The sequence below is a fragment of the Silurus aristotelis genome, assembly GCF_946808225.1.
Source record: "Silurus aristotelis genome assembly, chromosome: 6".
Lineage (NCBI taxonomy): Eukaryota > Metazoa > Chordata > Actinopteri > Siluriformes > Siluridae > Silurus > Silurus aristotelis.
Window position 1 is genome coordinate 22,943,726 of NC_139579.1, and position 22,694 is coordinate 22,966,419.

Below are 22,694 nucleotides of genomic sequence, written 5' to 3' on the forward strand. Positions count from 1 at the left end.
GAACATCCACATATAGAACACAAGCAGAGAGAAGATGATGATGATCATGAATGTGTCTGTTCTCAGTCATGTTTACATCACTGACTCCCTCTGTCTCATCCACGTTAACCCCAAACTTCTTAATGCCTTCTGCCTGCTGATTCTTATCTTCGTAAAGAGTGAGAGTCAGGACTTTATACACCAGCGGATTGAAAAAGACGCGCCGTAACAGGAAATCGGTTGTTCGGCTGAAATCGGCGCGCAGTGAAAATAAAAATTAAATATTTCACCAAATCAGTGGAGTAACGAGTCGGTTTTGAAAATGTAAGAAGTAAAAAGTACAGATATTTGTGTAAAAATGTAATGAGTAAAAGTAAAAAGTTGTCTGAAAAATAAATAGTGGAGTAAAGTACTGATACCAGAAAAATCTACTTAAGTACAGTAACGAAGTATTTGTACTCCGTTACTTCCCACCTCTGCACGCCACAAATATTTGGGCTCGGTTTTTGTTTAGACGCATTTGACGTCATTCAGGCACAATCCAAAGTGTCTACTTTGGGTTAATAGAGCATCATTTTTGTAAATGATGATAATATTAGCATTATTTACATAACTTCATAATCTCACTTTGGACAGTGTCGTAACCCTGAAAGATGAGCGCATACGATGTGTTCCTGTACTTATATGGGTTTAAACATCACATCTTAATACTTGGTTTTTAGTACATATGCAAAATTCATTTTTGCACAGATGGCATTCCTTTTTGATTAATCACAGAGACTTTAAATACTTGGAAGGAAATATTTGCAAATATTTGTAATGAAATGTTGCAGTTATCCAAACATTAAAAATCTAACTCATTATATATATATATATATATATATATATATATATATATATATATATATATATATATATATATATATATATATATATATATACAGTACAGACCAAAACTTTATATATATTATATATACAGTACAGACCAAAAGTTTGGACACACCTGCTTTTTTTTTTAGTTTTCTTCATTTTCATGACTATGACTATGAGTCACACTGAAGGCCTCAAAACTATGAATTAACACGTGGAATTATATATGGAATTATATACATAACAAAAAATTGAACTGAAAATATGTAATATTGTAGGTTCTTCAAAGTAGGCATCAAGAGAATGCCAAGAGTGTGCAAAGCAGTAATCTAAGCAAAAGGTGGCTACTTTGAAGAACCTACAATATGACATATTTTTAGTTGTTTCACACTTTTTTGTTATGTATATAATTCCATATATAATTCCACATGTGTTAATTCATAGTTTTGATGCCTTCAGTGTGAATCTACAATTTTCATAGTCATGAAAATAAAGAAAACTCTTTGAATGAGAAGGTGTGTCCAAACTTTTGGTCTGTACTGTATATATATATATATATATATATATATATATATATATATATATATATATATATATATATATATATATATATATATATATATATATATTATAATTTTTTTTTTTTTTTTTTTTTTTTTTTTTTTTACATGTAAATAACATTCTAGTGCTAATACACTACCTTATATCAAAAACTGATTTACAGTGCAAAATTGGCAAATATCTCATATAGGGTTAGGATAATCTATTCTCCAGAGGTGTTCTGCCTCTGTTTGTTGCTAAATCTATCTTGCTGACTTTTGCTCTGCCTGCCCTTGTGGAAGTTGGCAGAGCCTCATAATTTACCCCTGTGGTGACGCCTAGAAAGCTTACAGACATATTAGTGTGATTTATTGGAAACAGTTTGTGTTAGGAAAAACAATAACACAATGCAGTTACAACTATTTACAACCAGCTCAACCAAGATTACTGGAAAAAAAGGCTTTCTTTGATACTTTTGACAGAATTAAATTAGAGTTATAGTTGTCTGTTTTTTAAGCTTTAAATGCAGATTTATGCGTATTCAGTGCAGAATTAAAATTGCTTTTTATCTTACATAGTCTTCTTTTTAGCATTTTCAGGGTTATTTTAAATAGCCATAATTAGGTGCCTGTGTGTCAGCGTGCTTGGAAAGTGCACCCATCTGAGGTTTCCTGTGGAAACATGGGGACAGTTCAGTGTTTGGAATGGAAAGTTTTGGTGTCCCACAAGGTTTGCCAACGGTAAATAACCATTATTTGCTAGTTGTTTAAAAATATAATTTTTTTTGTTAAAAAAAAATGAAAGAATGGCAGAATTGGCTGATTTCTGCGTTCTGAGAGGTAAAAAAAAAAAATTACCAGTGTGGAAACTTAAGTTCTACAGTAAATATATATAATTATCAGAAAGCACACAAACTCAGTGTGTGTCCTTCATTTCAAATAAAAGAAATGTTTTTATTGTTTGAGTAGTATCATTGTCATATATTTGTTTTACTATGACTAAGAGTCACTATGTCAAGTGTTTACTTCTTACCTGACTCTGAAATAAAAGCCCATGTCACCAAATGCAAACAAAATTTATTGACCTGGTAAAGGTTGCTACGTCACTTGCCTGAAAACACTACACCATATGGCTGTTAGCAAAACATACAACATTCATACAAATTAAATGAAGGCATGTAACACTAAGAAACAGCTAATAATGTGCACATTTAGAGATAACATGAGCCAGCTGAGTGCATGCCATTTCCTCTGTAGGAGAAAAATAAAACTTTTATTAGCACCACTTATGCTTTCACAAAGTAACAGTATATAGTATCATTGTTACATTAATAGGCAATTAATGGGAAGCCTCACACTTTCAGTGCTCCATCTTAGTTAGACTCTAGTCACCAGCTTTGTGGAGTTTAGCTTTTTCTTGTTCCTGTGTGTTTGCTCTTTAAACATTTGTTACCGCTAACATGTGTGTTATGCCCTTGCGGTAGACTGGCATCTCATTCATGGTGTATTTTTAACTTGTACCAAGTGTTCTCAAGTCTGTACTACAACAATGATTAGTGTAAGAAGACTAGTGAATATGAATTAATGAATATTTCATTACTTCTTTAAAGCTCATTTTTAGAAAATAAAGCAATCATACACTGATATATCACACAAAACTTCCAAATGAAAAGCCCCACAACATTCCCAACGGCTCCATGTGTGCCACTAAAAACTATGCGGTTAAGAAGTTGTAATACAGGGTACATGTTTGTGTGAATAATAAAAGTAAAGTGTTTTATTTTGCTATGTATCCAGTATTTAATGAATAGGTTATACAAGAGTTAAAACAATAAACTAGTCAAAGAAAAAAGTTCTGTGCATACTTGAATGGAAACAGGTGCATTTGACAAAGAAGGTCTTTCTGCTTGACAATTGCCATATGGCAAGTGGACTGGGGTGTTGCTTTGCAGTTACAGAAAAACCTCCAACTTGTCCATATTGCTTTGCAGAGGATGTGAAGATGTGAACTTGGAATAATAATAATTTATGAAGGATTGGTTTCAGGGATTTGGAGAACTAATCTAAACATATATAATATTGACACAATCCCTCCATTAAGACATTGGACATTCAGGGTTGTTCTGATGACTTGTGGAGGCCTAATACCTTACTAGTGTTTAAATATTTTTACTTTAATTTGTCATGAACAATTAGAAAACAATTTATATTAGCTGGGCATTCTGGTGAAATTGCAAAATTTCACACTGTTTGTGGAATTTCTTGATTTACATCCCAACAGGATCTGATCAGATTGTATCTATGTTTTCAGGATTTTTTTTTAAATAGTATCAACTTTGTTATTATAAGTTTCAGGTAGTATGAGACAGTGAAATTTAAACAAAAGGAAAACAGTGCTACTTTTGCTATTCTAAGCATTATAAATTTTTCGGAATTTTAAGTTACTATCATTACAGATGATTAAATACAAGTTGACATGTACAAGCCAGTAATGAGAATATGATCACTGACAATGACCACAAAAACATCTCTAGGTTACGTATGTAACCCTAGTTCCCTGAGTGAAAAAGACGCTGCATTGAAACGCTTTGGGAACGCCTCGCATTGTCCACGCTCTGAATCACGTGTGAAATCCGGCCAATAGGCAAGTCGTGATGTCATCAGCGGGCGACATCACGCAGGAAGCTACAAAATGGCTGAGTGATGTTAGCGACATTAGCTTATGAAAAAGAGAAGTTAAGCGGGAGTATGGGAGTGTGTAAGGGAGTATGGCCTGTTAAGGCAGCATCTTGTTCCCTCAGAAAACTAGGGTTACATATGTAACTGTACATACGTACATAGAGACGTTCTCTTTCGGGAACTCAAGCTGCATGGAAACGCTTTGGGAACGAGTGTCCAATCATGCCATACTGACCAGTCCCTTCCTAAAGTGTCTGAGCACCACCAGCGTGCAGGACAAAGGAGCCAGGAGTGACTCTGGCGTCAAGGTCGTAAAACCTGACAAAGGTCAAAGAGGTGGACCAGCCCCCAGTGTTACATATGTCCTGTAGGGGAACCCCCGTGGACCCGGCCGTAGAGGCCGCCATATTCCAGGTTGAATGAGCCCAGACTCCGAAAGGAGTGGGAAGACCAGAGGACTCATAACATGTGGTAATAGGATCCACTATCTAACTGCTCATTTACATTTACATTACATTTACATTTGCGGCATTTAGCACTGGTATGTCAGATTACAAACTTAATAAATATAACCCTTGAATTCTACAAACTTGGAAAGTGCTAATTTAAGTATTTCAGGAAGAGGTAGGTCTTCAGTCGTCGCTTGAAAATAGTCAGGGACTTGCTGTACAGACATCTAGGGGAAGTTCATTCCACCACCTCGGTGCCAGAACAGAGAAGAGCCTTGAAGTGTACTTACCTTTCATTCGGAGAGAGACGGTGGTACCAGTCGAGCAGTGCTGGAGGATCTCAGACAGCGTGGTGCAGTGCGAGATATGATGAGGTCACTGAGGTAAGATGGCGCTGGTCCATTTTTGGCCTTGTAGGCAAGCATCAGTGTTTTGAATCTGATAGGTGCAGCTACTGGAAGCCAGTGAAGGGAGCACAGCAGTGGGGTGGTGTGGGAGAACTTGGGCAGATTGAACACGAGTCGTGCAGCTGCGTTTTGGATCATTTGCAGTGGACGAATAGCGTTCAGTGGAAGACCTGCCAGCAGAGAGTTGCAGTAGTCGAGTCTTGAAATGACAAAAGACTGAACAAGCACCTGGGCAGCCTGTGTGGACAGAAATGGTCATATCAGAGTCGCACTGGACACAGTCGATTTTGCTTTTCCTGGTCTGGAGCTAGGAAAGGGGAAGGGCAGAATGCCTGCAAAACGACAGGTTGTGAGGGAGCTGTAGGCACATACCCAGTTTTAGGGTAGAGGAAGGTAAATCTACAGGTTGGACAGGTGTAGCGTTACACGATGACAAGGCACTCCCAGGACGGGGCCTTGAGACAGAAACGTGTGTTCTCTCCATATATATATATATATAAGGTTCGAAGAGCTCGCCTCGAGACCTTGATAGTACGGAGTGGGCTGCCCCCTCGGGAGAACCCTCTTTCTCTGAGCCACCACGGGATCCTCCTCAGAGGAAGAAACCCGGAGCTCCACGTCGCACGCACCGGGAAAAGAAAACACCGGAGCGAGTGCTTTCTTCAGGGAACGGGCGCTCGGCCCAACAGGGGAAGCTGGAGAGAACTTATCTGTTTCCATGCCTTCTGCTAGGTCAGCCTGCAAGCCCCACAACCGTTGGCACCGCTTTGCCTCGAAGAAAGTGTTTTTTAGCCATAGTTGCACAGATTCACACAAAAATCGCATACCTGAACATTCAGAAGCTAATGTTGCTACCAACGTTTAGCCATTTTGTATTTTTCTGGTTTACGCGACGTCAACGGTCGATGACGTCACAACTTGCCTATTGGCCGGAATTCACACGTGATTCAGAGCATGGACAACGCGAGGCGTTCCCAAAGCGTTTCGACACAGCTCTTTGGATTCATTTGGATTCAAAATATGTTTTATTCAACTCAAGCATGGGGAACATATTTTGTACATGCCTGAATGTACAAAATAACTAACTAACAGATCATAGTAGATCAAAATCAGATGCTTTTTTCATTCATTTTTAATTCTCTCCCCATTTTTCCCTTTTAATTTTGGTTCAGGTTCTTCAGTCTCTTGCCAAAGTAAAGCCAAGAGTACTGATTGTGAAAACATGTGATTTCCCCCACTAAATCATTATTTATTGCATCAAAGCATTGAATCATTTTATTGCAACAACCTCTCTTGCATCTCACAAATATTTATGTTTGCAACAGTTGGAGCGTTGGTGGATATCTAAACATATTACTACAGCATCATGAATTAAAATACAGACCTAGGCCATTATACAATTAGTCTTTTAAGGTCAAAAAGAAAGTAAAGAAATAAAAAATATATATAAAAGTAGACACTAAACCAAAGATTCTGACTAAATTTGGCTTCAGGGAAAAACACATCTTTTTCTGCTTTGGCCCAGGAAATTGTGAAAAAAGGAAAGAGGAGGGAAAAGATTCAGAATGCTTTAAAATTCAGCTCACTGTGTTTAAAAGCGGTCAGACGTGGTGTGCACAGTAGAGCGGGAAGGAAAGTGGTGGTAAACCGTCAGAGGAAAGTAGAACATCTAGATTGATTTTTGGAGCAATCCTACTCAGACTAGGTGCGTATACATCTTTTGTGTGTCCCATAGGCTTAAAGGATAATTGTTGTTTTAGCAATTAAAAAATTGTTTACTTGGATCATAATAGTGGACTTGTTTACACAAAGTAGCTTTCTAAATAAGTAATGTTTCTCTGGACTTGCTTAGATCATTAGAAAATAATGATTCAAATAAAATACAAAAATAAAAATTTAAGCATTAAAATATCCTTATACTGAAATAGTTTAATATTGGTAAGCAGAGGTGGGAAGTAATGAAGTACAAATCAGGTTATTCAACCTGAAAACATTCATTAGGTTACAAAATGAGAAAAAACATTAATAACGGTTTGCCTCAAATTCATATTAACTGCACTAATTTTATTAATATGCGATTAATGCAGCGTGCATTTCTGTTTGACTAGTTGTATTAAAAATATAAATAAATCAATATAAGAGGCAAAATTAAAACCATTTATTCCTGATGTCCTTTCTTTACTTAAATATAAAAAATAAAAAAAATGAAAATTCTAATCAGTAAACATTTTTACCGATGCACTAAGTCTCAAATCAAGCACCAAAATTCGGCATTTAACCCTCTGGGGTCGGCAAACGCGCCGGCATGGCATTTTTCGGCATAACATCGAAATAAACTTAAATTGCTGTCTTTTTTGATTATACAGATAAGAACAATACATCATTAGAATCTGTGAAGTGTCTACTTTTAATTGTATACACTCATAATAGAAAAACATTTTGCTTTTGGAAATTAAGAAAACAGACAGGGTGCAATCTCCGCCGTCTCTGCCTGTCATCTCTCTTCACAGACACATAAATAAAACAACCTGAATGTTAGTGAATACTGGCCTCACAGACATAATAAATATATGAATAGAAAGTTTAAAATGCCAACTTTTAAATACATCAATTTACATCGAAAACAAATATTCTCTGTTTATGTAATCGATTTTCATGCAATATATTCAGTTTCTCCGGTATCACCTCATAATTTAAAACACAAAAATTACTATAAAACATAGAAGAATATTTTGTCTAAATAGTCTATGTTGAGTATGGTTTCACTGATAATAACCATACATTTGCATAAAGCATCCATATTTGCCCATGCCCATGTTGATTAGAGTAATAAAAACTTCAAAAGTTTTAATTTAAGGTACATTTAGAACAGATCAAAATTTTGGCAATTAATTGTGTTAACTCATGACATTCGTGCGATTAATCACAATTTAAAAAAATTTGTCGCTTGACAGCAATAATATTAATAGGACAAAAAGTCCATTTACCCGCGTGACACAAAAATAGGTATTAGTAATGGCTACTTTTTACTTAAGTACATTTCAGGGCCCATACTTTAAATAAATTAGAATTAAAAAAGTACTTAGTAGTTAGTACTTCCACTTTTACCAGAGTCTTTTTAAACATGAGTATATGTACTTTTACTTAAGTAAAGGATGTGTGTACTTTTGACACCGCTGTTGCTGAGAACAATATTACAATAAAGCCTCAACTGTGCCTTGATCTTATGGTAATTCACGAACATAAAAAAATCATTTACCAGAATGGACAATCTCTAAGGCTTAAATAAAAAGTAAAAAAAAAAAATTAGATACTATTGTTTATGTAGATTGGGAAGTTGCATCTTTCAGTTTTTATTAATAGTTTTGTTAAAAGTATTAATTGTTTCCTCTATAGATCCTGTAAACCTGTTTATGTCAAAGAGAACTGCTAAAACTGTGGTTGTGATAAAGTTTTAGAATACAGGATTATAGAATTAATGTACAGGTTTATAATTACAAACAATGTCTGAGCTACTTATCAGCTAATTTTCTAGCTAAATTTAGGAAAATAATCACGAAAAAAAATATTTTCTTGACAGATACCAAATGGAATCAGAAGTCTCAGGAACAACACCCCCAGCCTTTCCCACCAATCTTACCAATAAAAGCCAATGTCCCGAATCAGACACATGGGACTGGTTGTACACCATGCAGCCAGTATACATGTTTACCATCTGTGTGCTTGGAATCCTGGGAAATGTCTTTGTCCTGCTAGTATTTTGCCTCCACAAGAAAGCCTGCTCTGTGGCAGACATATATCTCGGTAACCTGGCAGCAGCTGATCTCCTTCTGACGTCTTGCCTACCTTTCTGGGCCATCACTGTGGCCAGTAATTTCGAATGGCAGTTTGGCTCCCTAATGTGTCGTTTGGTTAACACAGGCATGAAACTGAACATGTACTGCAGTGTTTACTTTTTGGTAATGGTGAGTGCTGACCGCTATCTGGCGCTGGTATTTGCGCTGACTTATGGAAGAATGAGGCGGCCCTGGTATGCCAAGCTGAGCTGCTTGGCTGTGTGGATTTGGGGAATCATCCTGAGTGTCCCGACACTTACCTTCAGGGAGGTGAAATACATCTCAGAGTACTCAGTCACTGCCTGTATACTGTCCTACCCCAGCTACACAATGGAACTGGCCTGTGACATTCTGCTAGTCCTGCTGGGCTTCATCATCCCCGTAATTGTCATTTTCTACTGCACCTGCAAGATCATAAAAGCATTACACTGGCAAGTAATGGACAGGTTCCACACAGTCAAGAAAGAGAGGAAAGCCACAGTGCTGGTGCTGGTTGTTCTTCTGGCTTTTCTGCTGTGTTGGGTTCCTTTTCACCTGGTAACCATTTTAGATATCCTAATGAGACTTAATTTGTTAAGTGGGTGTCCACTAGAAAGTGGCCTGGAAATCTGTAACCAGATATTCACATATTTGGCATTGAGTAACAGCATGCTCAATCCAATCCTATATGTAATAGTTGGCAAAAACTTCAGAAAGAAAGTGAAGGAGCTCCACTCATCAACACGGAAAACATTTGCATGATAAAAAGCAGAAAGTATAAATCACTCAACAAGTATTTGCTTGTAAAATATATAAAACCAAAACCAAGGTTTTTAATTAGTTAGGTAAATGTTTGTCAATATACTGTATATTTCTTAAAGAAAATCTTCTGATATTTAACAGCCTTTGTATTTGTATGTTATCACAGAATTGCATAGTATTATGTACCAAATGCAGTAGCAGCCATACCACAATACATTTAGATCCATACTAGTATAATGCTTTCAGGCTAGTTAAGATATGACGGAAAATTAACACTGTGTGTTAGGATGATATCTCTATATACATTTACAAATTTACAGTTTCATATAATGATTTATTTAAAAAAAAATTGTGTCAGTTCTGTAATGTTTTATGGAACGAAATGTATACAATGAAAACATTATTGGAAATGATGAACAAAATAATAAATAGCTCAGCCCTATGTACATATCTGTAATGAAGAAATTATATAATTATAGTATATATATTTACTGTCAATGTGAAGAATTATGAACAAATTAACAAACAAATATTATTTCTAGTATGCTTAATTATATATTATATTTGAAGTAACAAAATGCACCTTATTGTTATTGTCATTGTTACCAAGGGACAGGAGAATAAAATTACTGTAATATGTTAATAAAAAAATACTTACAGATTCTAATTGTTTTTTCAAATATTATACTTTAAGTATATTTTTGTAATAGTGTCTTTGATTGTAATACTGAAATCTACAGTGGAAAAATCACACTGGTGTCTGAAATAGTTTCTAAATTCCCTGGATTGAAAATGTGTAAGACGACATTAGTCAGACTTTAAAGTGATTTTCCAGAAACTAAAGGATGGGTGACACTGAATAATGTGTCACAGTCTTGCCGCACATGGAAAGTGTTGTGGCTTATGTTTTCTCTTAGGCTGCCGTCGGTGAGACATGCTGTCAAAGCAGACGCTGGTGAGTGGATCACCCACGCATAACCACAAGGACCACAGTTAGTAATAAACAAGAGTTTATCATCATTTTGTATGGGTGAATACTGGTAATCTGGAAGTTGTTATGCCTGTAACATGTTCTTTTTGTGTTTAGTAAAGAGCATGATTTGTAAACAATAATCTAAGTCTTGTAATTACAATCTGAAATAATATGTTGCAATATTATGTCTAGAAATTTCAGTATCCAATCCAAACCCAAAGTCTATAAAGAACTAGATTTTCATATTCCAGCACTGCACAGCTTAAGGGCATAATATTTAGATAGTAGACCTGAAGGTTAAAAAGAGTTTGCCCAAATAACAATATAAGATATATTTTATGATTCATAACAGTAGATGGATGAGTTCCCAGAGTTCCCAAAATTGGTCATAACACTGATATAAATTGACTTTTACAAATGAGACATAAAAGACAAAGTGAAACAGATCACATGATTCTTGATTTATCATTTAATATTCATTATTCCAGCAACAAGTAAAAGGTCTATGGCAGGGCAGTTATCATAGTGTGAAATCAGGCAGATAAGATTGACCATCTGTTGCCTCCATTTGATGTTCATCACAGCATCATTTATTTAAAGAGTTCATTAGCTCCATTAGCAACCAAGCACAACCTTTGTCCTCTCTATAATAAAGGCAGTGCCCCGCACAGCCCTGACTTCCAGAGTTCTTCTAGACTTTCGCTTCTATTCTCACTACATCGTAATTTTTTCTTTCTGCACCTAAATATTATTCATAACGTGACATTTCTTTCTCAATCTATCCATTCACTGGAGCAGACTTTATGATGATTTTTAACATGACTACAGTTCCATCGTTGGTTCTCTCAGACTGGGAGGTACTGGAATGTAACCGCACAGAGGCTTGGGATTGGGTCTATTCCATACAGCCAGCCTACATGTCTATCATCTGTGTGCTGGGTGTAATCGGCAATGCCTTTGTTCTTGCTGTGTTCTGCATTCAGAAAGGCCACTGCTCTGTGGCAGACATCTATCTGGGAAACCTTGCTGCTGCTGATCTCCTCATGATGTGTTGCCTTCCCTTCTGGGTCATTACTATAATTCACAAGTTCAACTGGTACTTTGGACAGCCCATGTGCCAAGTGGTCAGCCTCATAATTGGTATGAACTACTACTGCAGCGTGCTGTTCCTCACACTGGTCAGTCTGGACCGTTACCTAGTTCTGACGAGGCCTATGTCTGTGGGTAGACGGAAAGGCACCAGTCATGCAAAGGCTATCTGTGTGGCCATTTGGCTCACAGGCTTTCTGCTCAGTCTTCCGGCATTGTTGTTTCGCTCTGTGCAGTTTTTTCCTGACCTTGAGGCAGAGGCATGCTACATGGCTTACCCTCATGACGGGTGGAGACTACGTTACAACATGACAGCCAACGTGGTGGGTTTCCTCATTCCTGTACCCCTTGCTTCATACTGCAGTTACCATATCATAACAATTTTGAGTGACAAACAGGTGAGGAGGTGCTCAATAGTAGTAAAAGAGAGGAAGGCTGCAGTCTTGGTGCTTGTTGTCCTGTCAGTTTTCATTCTCTGCTGGCTTCCTTTCCAGATTTGCATGTTCCTGGACACACTTTATTATTTTAATGTTATCTCTGGTTGTCTGTGGATACATGGTCTGGATTTAGGTACACAGCTCTCTACTTATCTTGGTTATAGCAATAGCTCGCTCAACCCTTTTCTCTATGTAATAGTCGGAAAACACTTCAGGCAAAGGGCTAAAGGAGTATTTGTACAGATTCTGAATTGGGGGGGCTGGGGTGTCTATCCGGTTCACAAAATCAACTCCAGTGTAAAATATACAGAGAGCGCAAGGGTGTAGCATGAGATTCATAAGATGAATCTACAGTGACACCTACTGTTATGTGAATGTTGGATATTTGACATATCTACTGCTTCTCTTTGTTTGCTGTTACTCCATCTATCAATGTTCATTTCAATTTTGAAACACGACACAGTCGGTTTGATTTATAGCTGTTCAGTGTCTCAATTTTTATCAAATAATTTTCTTTTGTTTATAATTTGCCACTTTGGTATTACTATCACATGTCATGTTTATGCTCTTTAAGATAAGTATCAGATCTGTTGTTATAAATGGCTGTAATATATGAAATAAACCTCCTTGTTTCTGAGGTGCAAATAAAGCCTTTCAAAAAAGTTTTTATCTGTGCCTTGCTTATATTGTTTATATTGGATAGATTGATAGATAGAGAGAGATGGAGAGATAGAGATATAATTTAACAAACAGTCTCAGTAATGTTTTGGGCTACTAGAAGCTGCCAGAACAACTTTAGTCCTCTTGGTCTTAGATTCAAAGATTCCACAAGTATGTGAAACTGTATAGGAGAGATGAACACCACTCTACACTATAGTACTCCAAAATCGTTCATAAGTGTTTGTTTGGGTTTGTAAAAACAGTAGGTATATGATTTATATCATTTTTATCCTCATTAACCCATTATAGTGAGACCCCATTGACTGTGGCAGGGTGCATTATCAGTTTGTACAAGACCACTCCTCCTAGTATATTAATATAAAACATAGGTACCATTATATTTTACAGTATGCATGTATACCACATACAGTGCATAGTATACAAAATAGTGCAGATATACAACAATGTACAAAAGGGCAGCAGAAACCCTTATTATACATCCAATATTCGTGCTTTTTTTTTTCATTTTGGATCGCAATTTAAGTATGCGAAGGCTAAACTATAAACAAGATTCATCATTTGAGACTCTTGGGAGGGGAGGAATGCACACCCTGATGCTTACTCCCTTCTCAGTCATTCAGGAAGAGCTTTGCACTGAGAGAAATTGAGGAGAGCCTACCCAGTGTGGATACTGTACATTAGTAGTTTGATAACTATTGAAACTGACTAGGAGGGTAAGTCATTTTTTCCCTCACCTAATAGGAATACATATTGTAATGTTATGCTGATAAATAATGTTCTTTTTAAAAATTGCATTTTATTCTTAGAGTAATGGATCAAGGAGAATCTGAAACAACATTCCATCTAGAAAATTCTTCACTTTCCCCTGCTGCAATGTTCAACTCATCAGACTGGCATATTCTTTATGCTATTGTACCACCATACATATTTATTGTATCTTTGGCAGGGATTCTAGGCAATGTTTTTGTACTGTTGGTGTTCTTTCTCCAGAGGGGTAAATGGAACGTGCCTGAGATCTACCTGGGCAACCTTGCACTAGCTGACTTGATCCTGCTGACCTGTTTACCATTTTGGGCTATGAACATTCTCAATTACTTCTACTGGTCATACGGAGAGTTTCTCTGTAAGGCTGTTAACCTTTCCATTATTGTCAACATGTATGCTAGTATTTACATGCTGGTGATGGTGAACATAGACCGATACCTTGCTTTAGTGCTGATTATGAAAGCAAGATGGCTGCGGAGGAGACGAAATGCAAAGGCCATTTGCTTTTGTCTCTGGCTCTTTGGACTGATCATGGGCATACCCACTGCAACTTTCAGAACAGTACAGTATGACCCAGATTTTCAGATAGCAGCCTGCATTATACATTACCCATCTAACTCCTGGAAACTTGCCCATCATCTTCAACTGAACCTGTTGGGCTTTGCCCTTCCACTTCTTGCAATTGTTTACTGTAGTGGTAATATTCTGTGTGTTCTCCACAAAAGAACGGATGGTGTTTACCCACAGGACAGAAATGACAGGAAGGCCACAGTGCTGGTGTCTGCTGTTACCCTGTTTTTCTTTATTTGTTGGGTTCCATTCCATATTTTTACCTTCCTGGATACACTTTGTGACCTTAATCTTCTGGATATGGATAGCTGGAATCATGTCTTAGATATAGGATCCCAATACACCACATACTTTGCATTTCTGAACAGCTGTCTTAATCCACTGCTTTATGTTTGCAGTGGCCGCTACTTTAAGAGGAAAATCAGTGATATCTATAAAAGAAGAAAGAGTTCTACTGGGTCTGTGGTGACCACATTACAACGCTCAGTTATATCAACATATGTCCAAAGGAATGATCAAATAAAAACAGTTGTGTCGTAGATTTGTAACTAGAAAATGTGCACATATTGTGTGGGGGTGGGTTGTGTGTGTGTTTGTGTATGTGTGGGTGGGTGGGTGGGGGGGGTGGGGGTAAATTGGTCAATAAAACAAATTGTAGTGCACTGCATATGTATGTTTTAGATGATTTTTTTTACACAAATGTTTATAATCAATGGCAAGCGGAGTGTCCTGGATATACTCAAACATTTACATGTATCTGCAACAGCACTTGTAAGTAATTGTAAACTGTCTCTAAACAGTTACCATACTAGGCATTCCCTGAAGTTTGTTTCCATATAATATTGCTGGTTTTTATTGACCTTGTGTTGACCTGTGCACCACCTATTTAACATGCTGTGCACTCCTACTCATGAAAAGTTCCTTTTCATGAAATATCTAACGTGAACTTTGGTAGAGCAAATTTGTTTATAAATAATAAATATGTCTTTAATTTGTCTTGTATTGAAGCAGGTCAGAAAAAGAGTTGCATATTTGTAACCTTTGTGTTTTTAAAAAATATTAAATGTCACTTATGTAAAAAAGTCTGTAAGGGATTTGTATTGTTAACATTTTGCCATAAAGAGCATCATAAAAAAAAAAAATAATAATAAGCAGACAAAGAAACAGATGTACACTCTCTGACATGTTACAGATGATCTATTGCTTCCTCTGGTGGATTTTAATGCTCCTCCTCAAGCTTAGGTATGTTTAAGTAATGTCAGTTTAACACAAAACAGCTACATTTTGGTGTATATTTTTGGCTGAGTAGTCTGACATCTTCAAATAACCCCTATACAGAGACTGTAAAGGGCTATAGAAGCTGAGATTAAACTATAGGAACCCAAGTTGAGCAAAAAATTCCTTTCCTACATTGTCTGTGGCCCAGAGCTTAATTCAAAAAAGGGGCCCATTTTGTTCATTTATATGCATGCTTTGTTTCCATGCCCATTAACTTGCTCTAGGAGCATCAGTTAGTTCCAGGAAAAAACATGTTCCATATCAAATGACATTTTTTTTTGTCATTTGATAGAACAGAAAGATAGAAGGAATATTCACCTGATTATTAAAACGAGGGAACAAATTATGAATTTGCATAAACTGGAACACCTATTCAGCCCAGCAGCACTACATGGAAATAATTTCCTTGTGCTCTTCAGACACAAACTTGCTTGGAGCAGTCATGGACCAAAATACATCCTTCAATGGAAACCAATCTTCATGTGTGTACAATGACACAGTGGATGCCTACATGTACCCAGCAGCCTACTCTCTCTTTTTCATCTTTGGACTACCAGCTAACTGTTTGTCATTGTATATAGCATGCGTGCTTATGCGTAGAAGAAACAGCCTGGCAGTCTACTTGGTCAATCTGTCCATTTCTGACTTGTTATATATTATCAGCCTGCCTGTATGGATCATGCTGGCTAAGCGGCAGACAGTCAACGATACTCTCTGCAGCCTTATCGCAGTGATCATGTACAACAGTTTTTATGTGGGTTCAGGACTGCTCTGCTGTATCTCTATAGACCGCTACCTTGCTGTGGTCTTTCCTCTGTACTTTGCCAGAGCACACAAGATGAAAACAGCAGCCTTGGTGAGCATGCTAGTGTGGCTCACAGAGATCGCTCTGCACATCGGCCTCCTGGCATACACAAAAAATCTGCAACAGTTCTCTTCCAAGCGACTATGTGAGGTGAAGATACCTTTGGATTTAAGAACAGCCCACATGGCTATAATACGGGTTGTACTCTCATTTCTTATTCCTTTGTTTCTGATGGCGTTTTCTTTTCACCAGATATTAATGTGTGTCAGGAAAAGTGTATCCATCGTGGCCAGCGAGCGTGAAAAGCTCCGCAATCTGTTGTTGCTTCTGTTGCTTGTATACATTGTTTCATTCACCCCATACCAAGCTGTAATGTTTGTCATGGGGTTGTTGGAGACTGATAACTGCACCATTTTCAAACAACTAAGAAACACCTACATGGTGTTTGTTGCAACTACAACAATTAATAGTGTGTTAGATCCAATAGTGTATTGCTTAATGACTGAAAGTGCCAAGACTGAGATCTTAAAGATTTATACGAATTGTCAGTATCAATTAAATAAGGCTGTTTCTCTACTGAGATTATCTTGCTCCTCTAATGAATCATAATAATGCAATAATTTTATAACTTCATTGTCCCTTTTAAGCAGACATTCATTCTGAGTTACAACATTAAATCTATGACCTTCTGATCTGATTAAATTAAAGCAACATACTGTAACATTTTTACTGTACTGTACAATAATGAATATTTCAGATATATGATTATTGGTACTGACATATATCTCATTTTGAACATGGATCTAATAAAACTAACTGCCAAACCACAGTAAACTATCAATCCTAGGTAGTTTATGTTTTTAAAAAATATATATATAGAATTCATGTTGACTGCTTTAAAGCCATTGCAATATGTTCGATGTGGACTACAATATGAAATGTGGAATAAACAAAGTTCCACTGAATCTGCTTTATTGAATAAAACAAATAAATTTGTAGCTTGCACATGTATAGCACAAACTTACATGCTCTAAGCAAGTTGTTTACTAGTATACACTCGTTACATCAAATCCACATTTGAATATCTGCATAACAATCAATATGGCTCAAAACATTAAAGAATAAAGAAAAAAGAATTGCAAATGGAATTATTCATTTTCATCTCTACAAGATTAATATTTATTAGCAAAACTGTACAAGTTTTTTGTGTGATGAATTTTAAACTTATATCTGTTTTCCGTACTAATTACTATTTTTCAAGTTTTTTAAACACTGACAAAATCAGTTTTATCATTTGCATTTATTTGCCTGTTCAAAGAAATTTGCATTTTGTGTTCCAGGGGTGGTGAACTAACTTCTGTATTCATCTAGGTGTATAACTCAGATAAAGTTGTGTGAACCCATGATAATGCTTTCTGAGAATTTTATTGTGTTTGTACCATTTCTACCAAATTGTATATCAGCACCCTGGGATATCAGCGTCCCAAAAGGCCTAAGTGATTACATGTGAGTGCGGAAGCAACAGCATCAAAACATTCAAACCCTGTTTTATGTCTCAGGTTTTCTAACAATTTACAGGAATGCAGTTCTAAAACTCAGGGAAAAGTACTCTGCTGCACTTTTCATTATTCTAGGTACTGATAAAAAAAAAAAAAAAATCCTGGCTCTCAAGAAGCGTGTTAAAAGTTTATGCATTTATGTTAAATGTAAAAGGAAGGAGAGAGAGAGAGAGAAAGAGAGAGAGAGCGAGAGAGAGAGAGAGAGAGAGAGAGAGAGAGAGAGAGAGAGAGATCCGTATATTGAAAACAGAATAATTAAAATAATAATTCAATAAATCAATTTCTATTCTACAAGAAAATCAAATAAAGAAATATTCAATGTCTTTTCCCTAGTCAATGACTAAATCTGACTACAATTTAGGGAAAATACAACATTACTCAAATTACCTGCTTACTAATAAGGTGCAGAAAACTGTAAAAGATAAACACGGAATTTTCCACCCACAATGTGCTATTACGTGTTGTAATACTTCCACTCAACACTGAGTCTGTGGACACTGTAAGACCAGGAAAAACAAACGGTTAGCGTTTAGCGTTTGACAGAAAGAGGGAAGGCAGACACAATATTTTTATCCTGTAAGATGTTAAAAATCTGCTTTCCAATTGTGATTTATTGTCCATTGCAAAACATCTGCAATTAATGTACACTGAATATATTTTTTCTGAACCTATCAACATTGAAATACATTTTTAAGTGTACATTGCAAACATTCCTGATAAACATATCAACAAGTCAACGCATTTGACAGTAGATTTATACAAATGTGTCTGTATATCTGCGTTTGTATATTTCAATTCTGTTTAAAGGAGGACAAATAAGGTCATTGTTGATTCGAATTGACGAGATTAATGAGGTTAATGTGCTTTTTCATTATTTGAACGCTAGATGGAGTCAAACAGACCTTTAGTTCCTGCAGCTTCTGCAAACATGTTTAGTTCCTAGTTTAAACAGCTCTTTTAAAACCTCAGTTTTATGTTACATAATACATATTAAAAGGAATTTAAATTACATTCGTTTTTTAAAATATCTAATGTTTTCTTCTGCAACATGAAGATTAGAGGGTCGTTTAAGTTTTCTAGCAAAAAGATATAAAAAGGGTTTTTTAAAACTTAAATAAGTTGACAAATAATTTACATAAATACTAAAGATACAATTTGCTTTAGCAGTATAAATACATCGATTATATAGTAACATATTTCAATTATACATCCACAAAAGAGCTTTGCTTGTACTGCCAATGAAGGATTTTTGCCTGAAAACTCTTGTTTCTGCAAAACATCATTTAGTGCATTTATGTATATTTTGTGCCAGGGGCATTTTGTTGTTCTGGCTTGGCTTCATTTCTTCACTTAGAGAGAAGTTTCACTGCAGATCAGTGCACTGATTTTATCCTTTATCCTACCACTAATTAAAGTTTCTTATTATTTCTTGTTTCTTATAAGATGGAAGTTGTCTGTACCATCATACTGAGAGCTGGCAATTAACCACAGTCTATCAGACAAGAGGGCGCACTGAATGGTGTAAGCCATAATTTTGTGAACCATATACTATATGATATACTATGTATATACTGTATCTTTAATAGTTCTGAACCCTAATAGCAACACAACACCAAACTGTACCTCACAGCAAAATATTTTAGCTCTATAGGTTTATAGTTACAGTATATAGTTTGAACAGTATGCTAAAATCTCTGGTTAAAATGCTTGACAGGGATCACTTGTAACAACATTTGTTGAGCACATACTGATTCCAAGATTCCATTCTTCTTCCTAATTTTCTATTTTTCTTAGTAGTCACTTTACTGTATTTGTTTGAATTTTTCAAGCACAATTTAAGTGGATACAATCCTTTCAAAAATAAATTCTATTTCCAAATGTCTGCCATATTGTCATTATCATATATATAGCAGTTTATGTATCAGTTTTATTATTCTGACCAAAAGTTTGTGTCAAAACATGAAAAATATAAATGTGTAGCATACTTTTATATCAATTCAGGTATTTCACTTTTACACAGCTGAACAAGGCTATTCCATATTGCAGCTGAACACCCTTCAAATTTTTTTTTTTAAATATGAATGTCTGCTGACATGTAAAGCAGTTCCTTTTGCTGATCTATTATTAGGTTCTTTCAAAAAACAATTCATATCAACCATGTCCATAAATCATTCAAAGTCCACATCAGATATTTAATGTGTTAATGAAGAAATATGATGACCCTTTTGTTCAATTAACTGCTGTATATTTGAAGCTATCAAGTTTATTTGAATAGAATCTTATAACATGTGCCAAAATATTATTTCCATTTCCACACAAATCACACACAGGATGGTGAAAAAAGAAAGGGTGAGAGTTTGTTAAATGTTCAAGGTGCTGGAGATGTATGTTATAATAGATATCTATGGGTTTCCTGGTGACACTATTTTTCTGAGTAGGATTTCTGTAAATTTTTAAATGCCTCTCTTGCAATCTTCTTTGTATTCCATCTTGCATTCTAACATCCTCCACACTGCCCTTGACATTATCTTGTTGCTGATCTTAATTTGTGGATTACATCATCTTTGTCCTTAACATATGGGGACATTGCCGGACTGCTCGCTGCCAGAGAAGCTTTTAGAAATTAGATGACTCAGCAGTGTTGAAAGCTTTCTCTTTTATTAAGGAGAAGGCCAAAAAGTGATTTACTATTTATAAAAGTGGTTTTCTATTTTTTCTCTGCTTAATTGCTTTCTCTAAGTATATTATATAACAGAACCATTATTATTTTTGTCACTATTGTTGTTGTTAGCAGCACCAGTAGTAATTGGTGTTTTAGTTAGGTGTTAATAATACAGCAAGGGTTAATACATTTGTATGTATAGTCATAAAGAGCAATAAGAAGCAATGAATATTGAATGCTTATCAGGTTACATACCAAAACTTCTAAGTAATAGACATATTAGTACAAGCCAAGCTATCTGACTTCATTTAATACAGATATTCATCAGACATGCTCATTTGTCTGTCCTCCCAAATCAACTCTAACCCTTACCTTTTTAATCACTAAACATCTGGCCTTTCCATTTATGCTGTTTCCTTCCGGCTGATAGAACAAGGGCAGTCCTGTTCCCATTGCCACATGTAGGTACTGTAGTTTGTCACCAAACATTTCCTTCTCCTTACTCTCCTTACACCAAACATTTCCTTCTCCTTACTTTCCTTCTCCTTACTCGGCTTTTTGCTGTATTAGTTATGTCCAGACTGGCACAGAGATGTAACATTGCTAATGTAATTTAATAAAGAATTGACAATGTTAAACCATGTGTTTTTCCTATATTTTTACAGATGAAGCTAGAGTAAGGCCCCTTCAAACACAAACATATTTATTCATGTAACATGATAGTTATCAGTGGGCTGTTTCAGCTGAGTTCTGTATAAGCTCAGGTACAAGATCCAGAGATTGTGTTGTCAGCAGTCAGCAACCTTGTAAAATGATAGAAAAACAGTTCCCAAAATGCATATTATACATTTCAATAAAAGCGATATAGATAAACCCCATAAGATTCAGTTAAAAATAGGTAAAGTTAAAAAGTGCATATGACCCAATAAGCAACTTTTGAATTCCTAATCAGAAATTGAGCAGGAAATCATGTCATAAAAAGCAGGGCATCTTGGTTGAAGCTCATTTCTCTGATTCTTATCAGACTTTCACACAACAAACTACACTTTTATTGATACTTCTAGGCCCTCTAGTGGTTGGAATATGAAGCTCTAGTAAAATATGCTTCACTTTAAGATGGAAAAACATAGACTGGCATGTCCTATGATACTGAGTGTTCCAACTTTGTGCTCAACATGTTAACTGAGTGTCCATGCTGTCATTTAATCTTGCATCACTGAGCAGAAATAATGTTCCAAATGAATTATCACTTCTATTAAGTTTAGTTCCAGTTTTAAATCTGTTATCTATCTATCTATCTATCTATCTATCTATCTATCTATCTATCTATCTATCTATCTATCTATCTATCTATCTATCTATCTATCTATCTATCTATCTATCTATCAGGTGGCCTTTTTCAGATATCAGGATGGTTGAATAATTCAGCATCTAAGGTGATAAAAGACTCTTTACATAGCCCAAAGGTGAATTATAATATGTTGAGCTTAATACACACTAAAACTAGCAAAAGTGCAGTTTATGTTGATTGTTCTGGCATCTGTTAAATGGAAAATAAAGAGTACACTGAAATTACTGGAAATAAATGAAATTCTCAAAACTCCTTGTTCAACCTCTGCATCATTTATTTATTTGTGCTTATCATAAGAACATTTCTTGTTGCTTTGAACAAATTGCAAATGCTTTGGTACATTCGTTTGCTGTTTCCTACCTTATCAGTTGTTTATGTCGTTTTGACCAAAATATTTTATACTGGTTTCTCCTGAATGGTCTTAAACCCAAAAAACATCTCAGCATCAGTTTAATGTATAAGTCATTGAATACAAAATAGTTAAACCAGTTGTCATCATCTAACTAAAATTTCTATTCAACTTTTTTTGTAAATGTGACTTGAATTGATGAATTGTGCAGTTGAATCTTAAATGTCACTAATGGAGATTGTATAGCATCAGATCAACCAATAATCAACTCTAAAACAGGTCAAATTTGAATTTGGTGAACCTTCAAGCTTAAAGTGTATACAGACAGAGCAAAACAAAGAATTATAAATTCTGAAAATTGATGAACAACTAAGAAACAAACGAACACTTGTATAGTAGAGTAAAAGTGTGAATTCTGTTTGGTTTCTTGCAATCAATATAAATCAAATATGCAATCAAAGATATGAATTTGTGCTGCTAAAATTAATCGATGCCAAACAAACAGGAAATTCAAATTTTATCCATTTTCAGTCACTGTGATCCAAACCATGGTTTATATCGAGAAATCCTGAAACTGTGCACCATCATACTGACAACATGACTAAACATTTTGATGATTATGTTTGTGAACAATGACAAAGGGACTTTTCATTCTGATAGAAATAAGATGTTCAT

The 22,694-nt window shown here is 35.7% G+C and overlaps 3 protein-coding genes across 3 annotated transcripts; all 3 read left to right on the top strand.

Moving 5' to 3' along the window:
- The first annotated feature begins 6,523 nt into the window (after positions 1–6,523).
- Positions 6,524–12,462, top strand: LOC310727750 (uncharacterized protein). Its single transcript, XM_083544493.1, has 4 exons — positions 6,524–6,628; positions 8,504–9,494; positions 10,418–10,455; positions 11,243–12,462. The coding sequence occupies exons 2-4, from the start codon at positions 8,511–8,513 to the stop codon at positions 12,324–12,326; spliced, it is 2,106 nt and encodes a 701-aa protein (XP_083400619.1). The 5' UTR covers positions 6,524–6,628; positions 8,504–8,510; the 3' UTR covers positions 12,327–12,462.
- Positions 12,463–13,299: 837 nt separating this feature from the next.
- bdkrb1 (bradykinin receptor B1) lies at positions 13,300–14,572 on the top strand. Its single transcript, XM_083545346.1, has 2 exons — positions 13,300–13,393; positions 13,487–14,572. The coding sequence occupies exon 2, from the start codon at positions 13,491–13,493 to the stop codon at positions 14,553–14,555; it is 1,065 nt and encodes a 354-aa protein (XP_083401472.1). The 5' UTR covers positions 13,300–13,393; positions 13,487–13,490; the 3' UTR covers positions 14,556–14,572.
- Positions 14,573–15,667: 1,095 nt separating this feature from the next.
- Positions 15,668–17,674, top strand: LOC310728208 (G-protein coupled receptor 4-like). Its single transcript, XM_083545407.1, has one exon. The coding sequence runs from the start codon at positions 15,685–15,687 to the stop codon at positions 16,705–16,707; it is 1,023 nt and encodes a 340-aa protein (XP_083401533.1). The 5' UTR covers positions 15,668–15,684; the 3' UTR covers positions 16,708–17,674.
- The last annotated feature ends 5,020 nt before the right edge of the window (positions 17,675–22,694 follow it).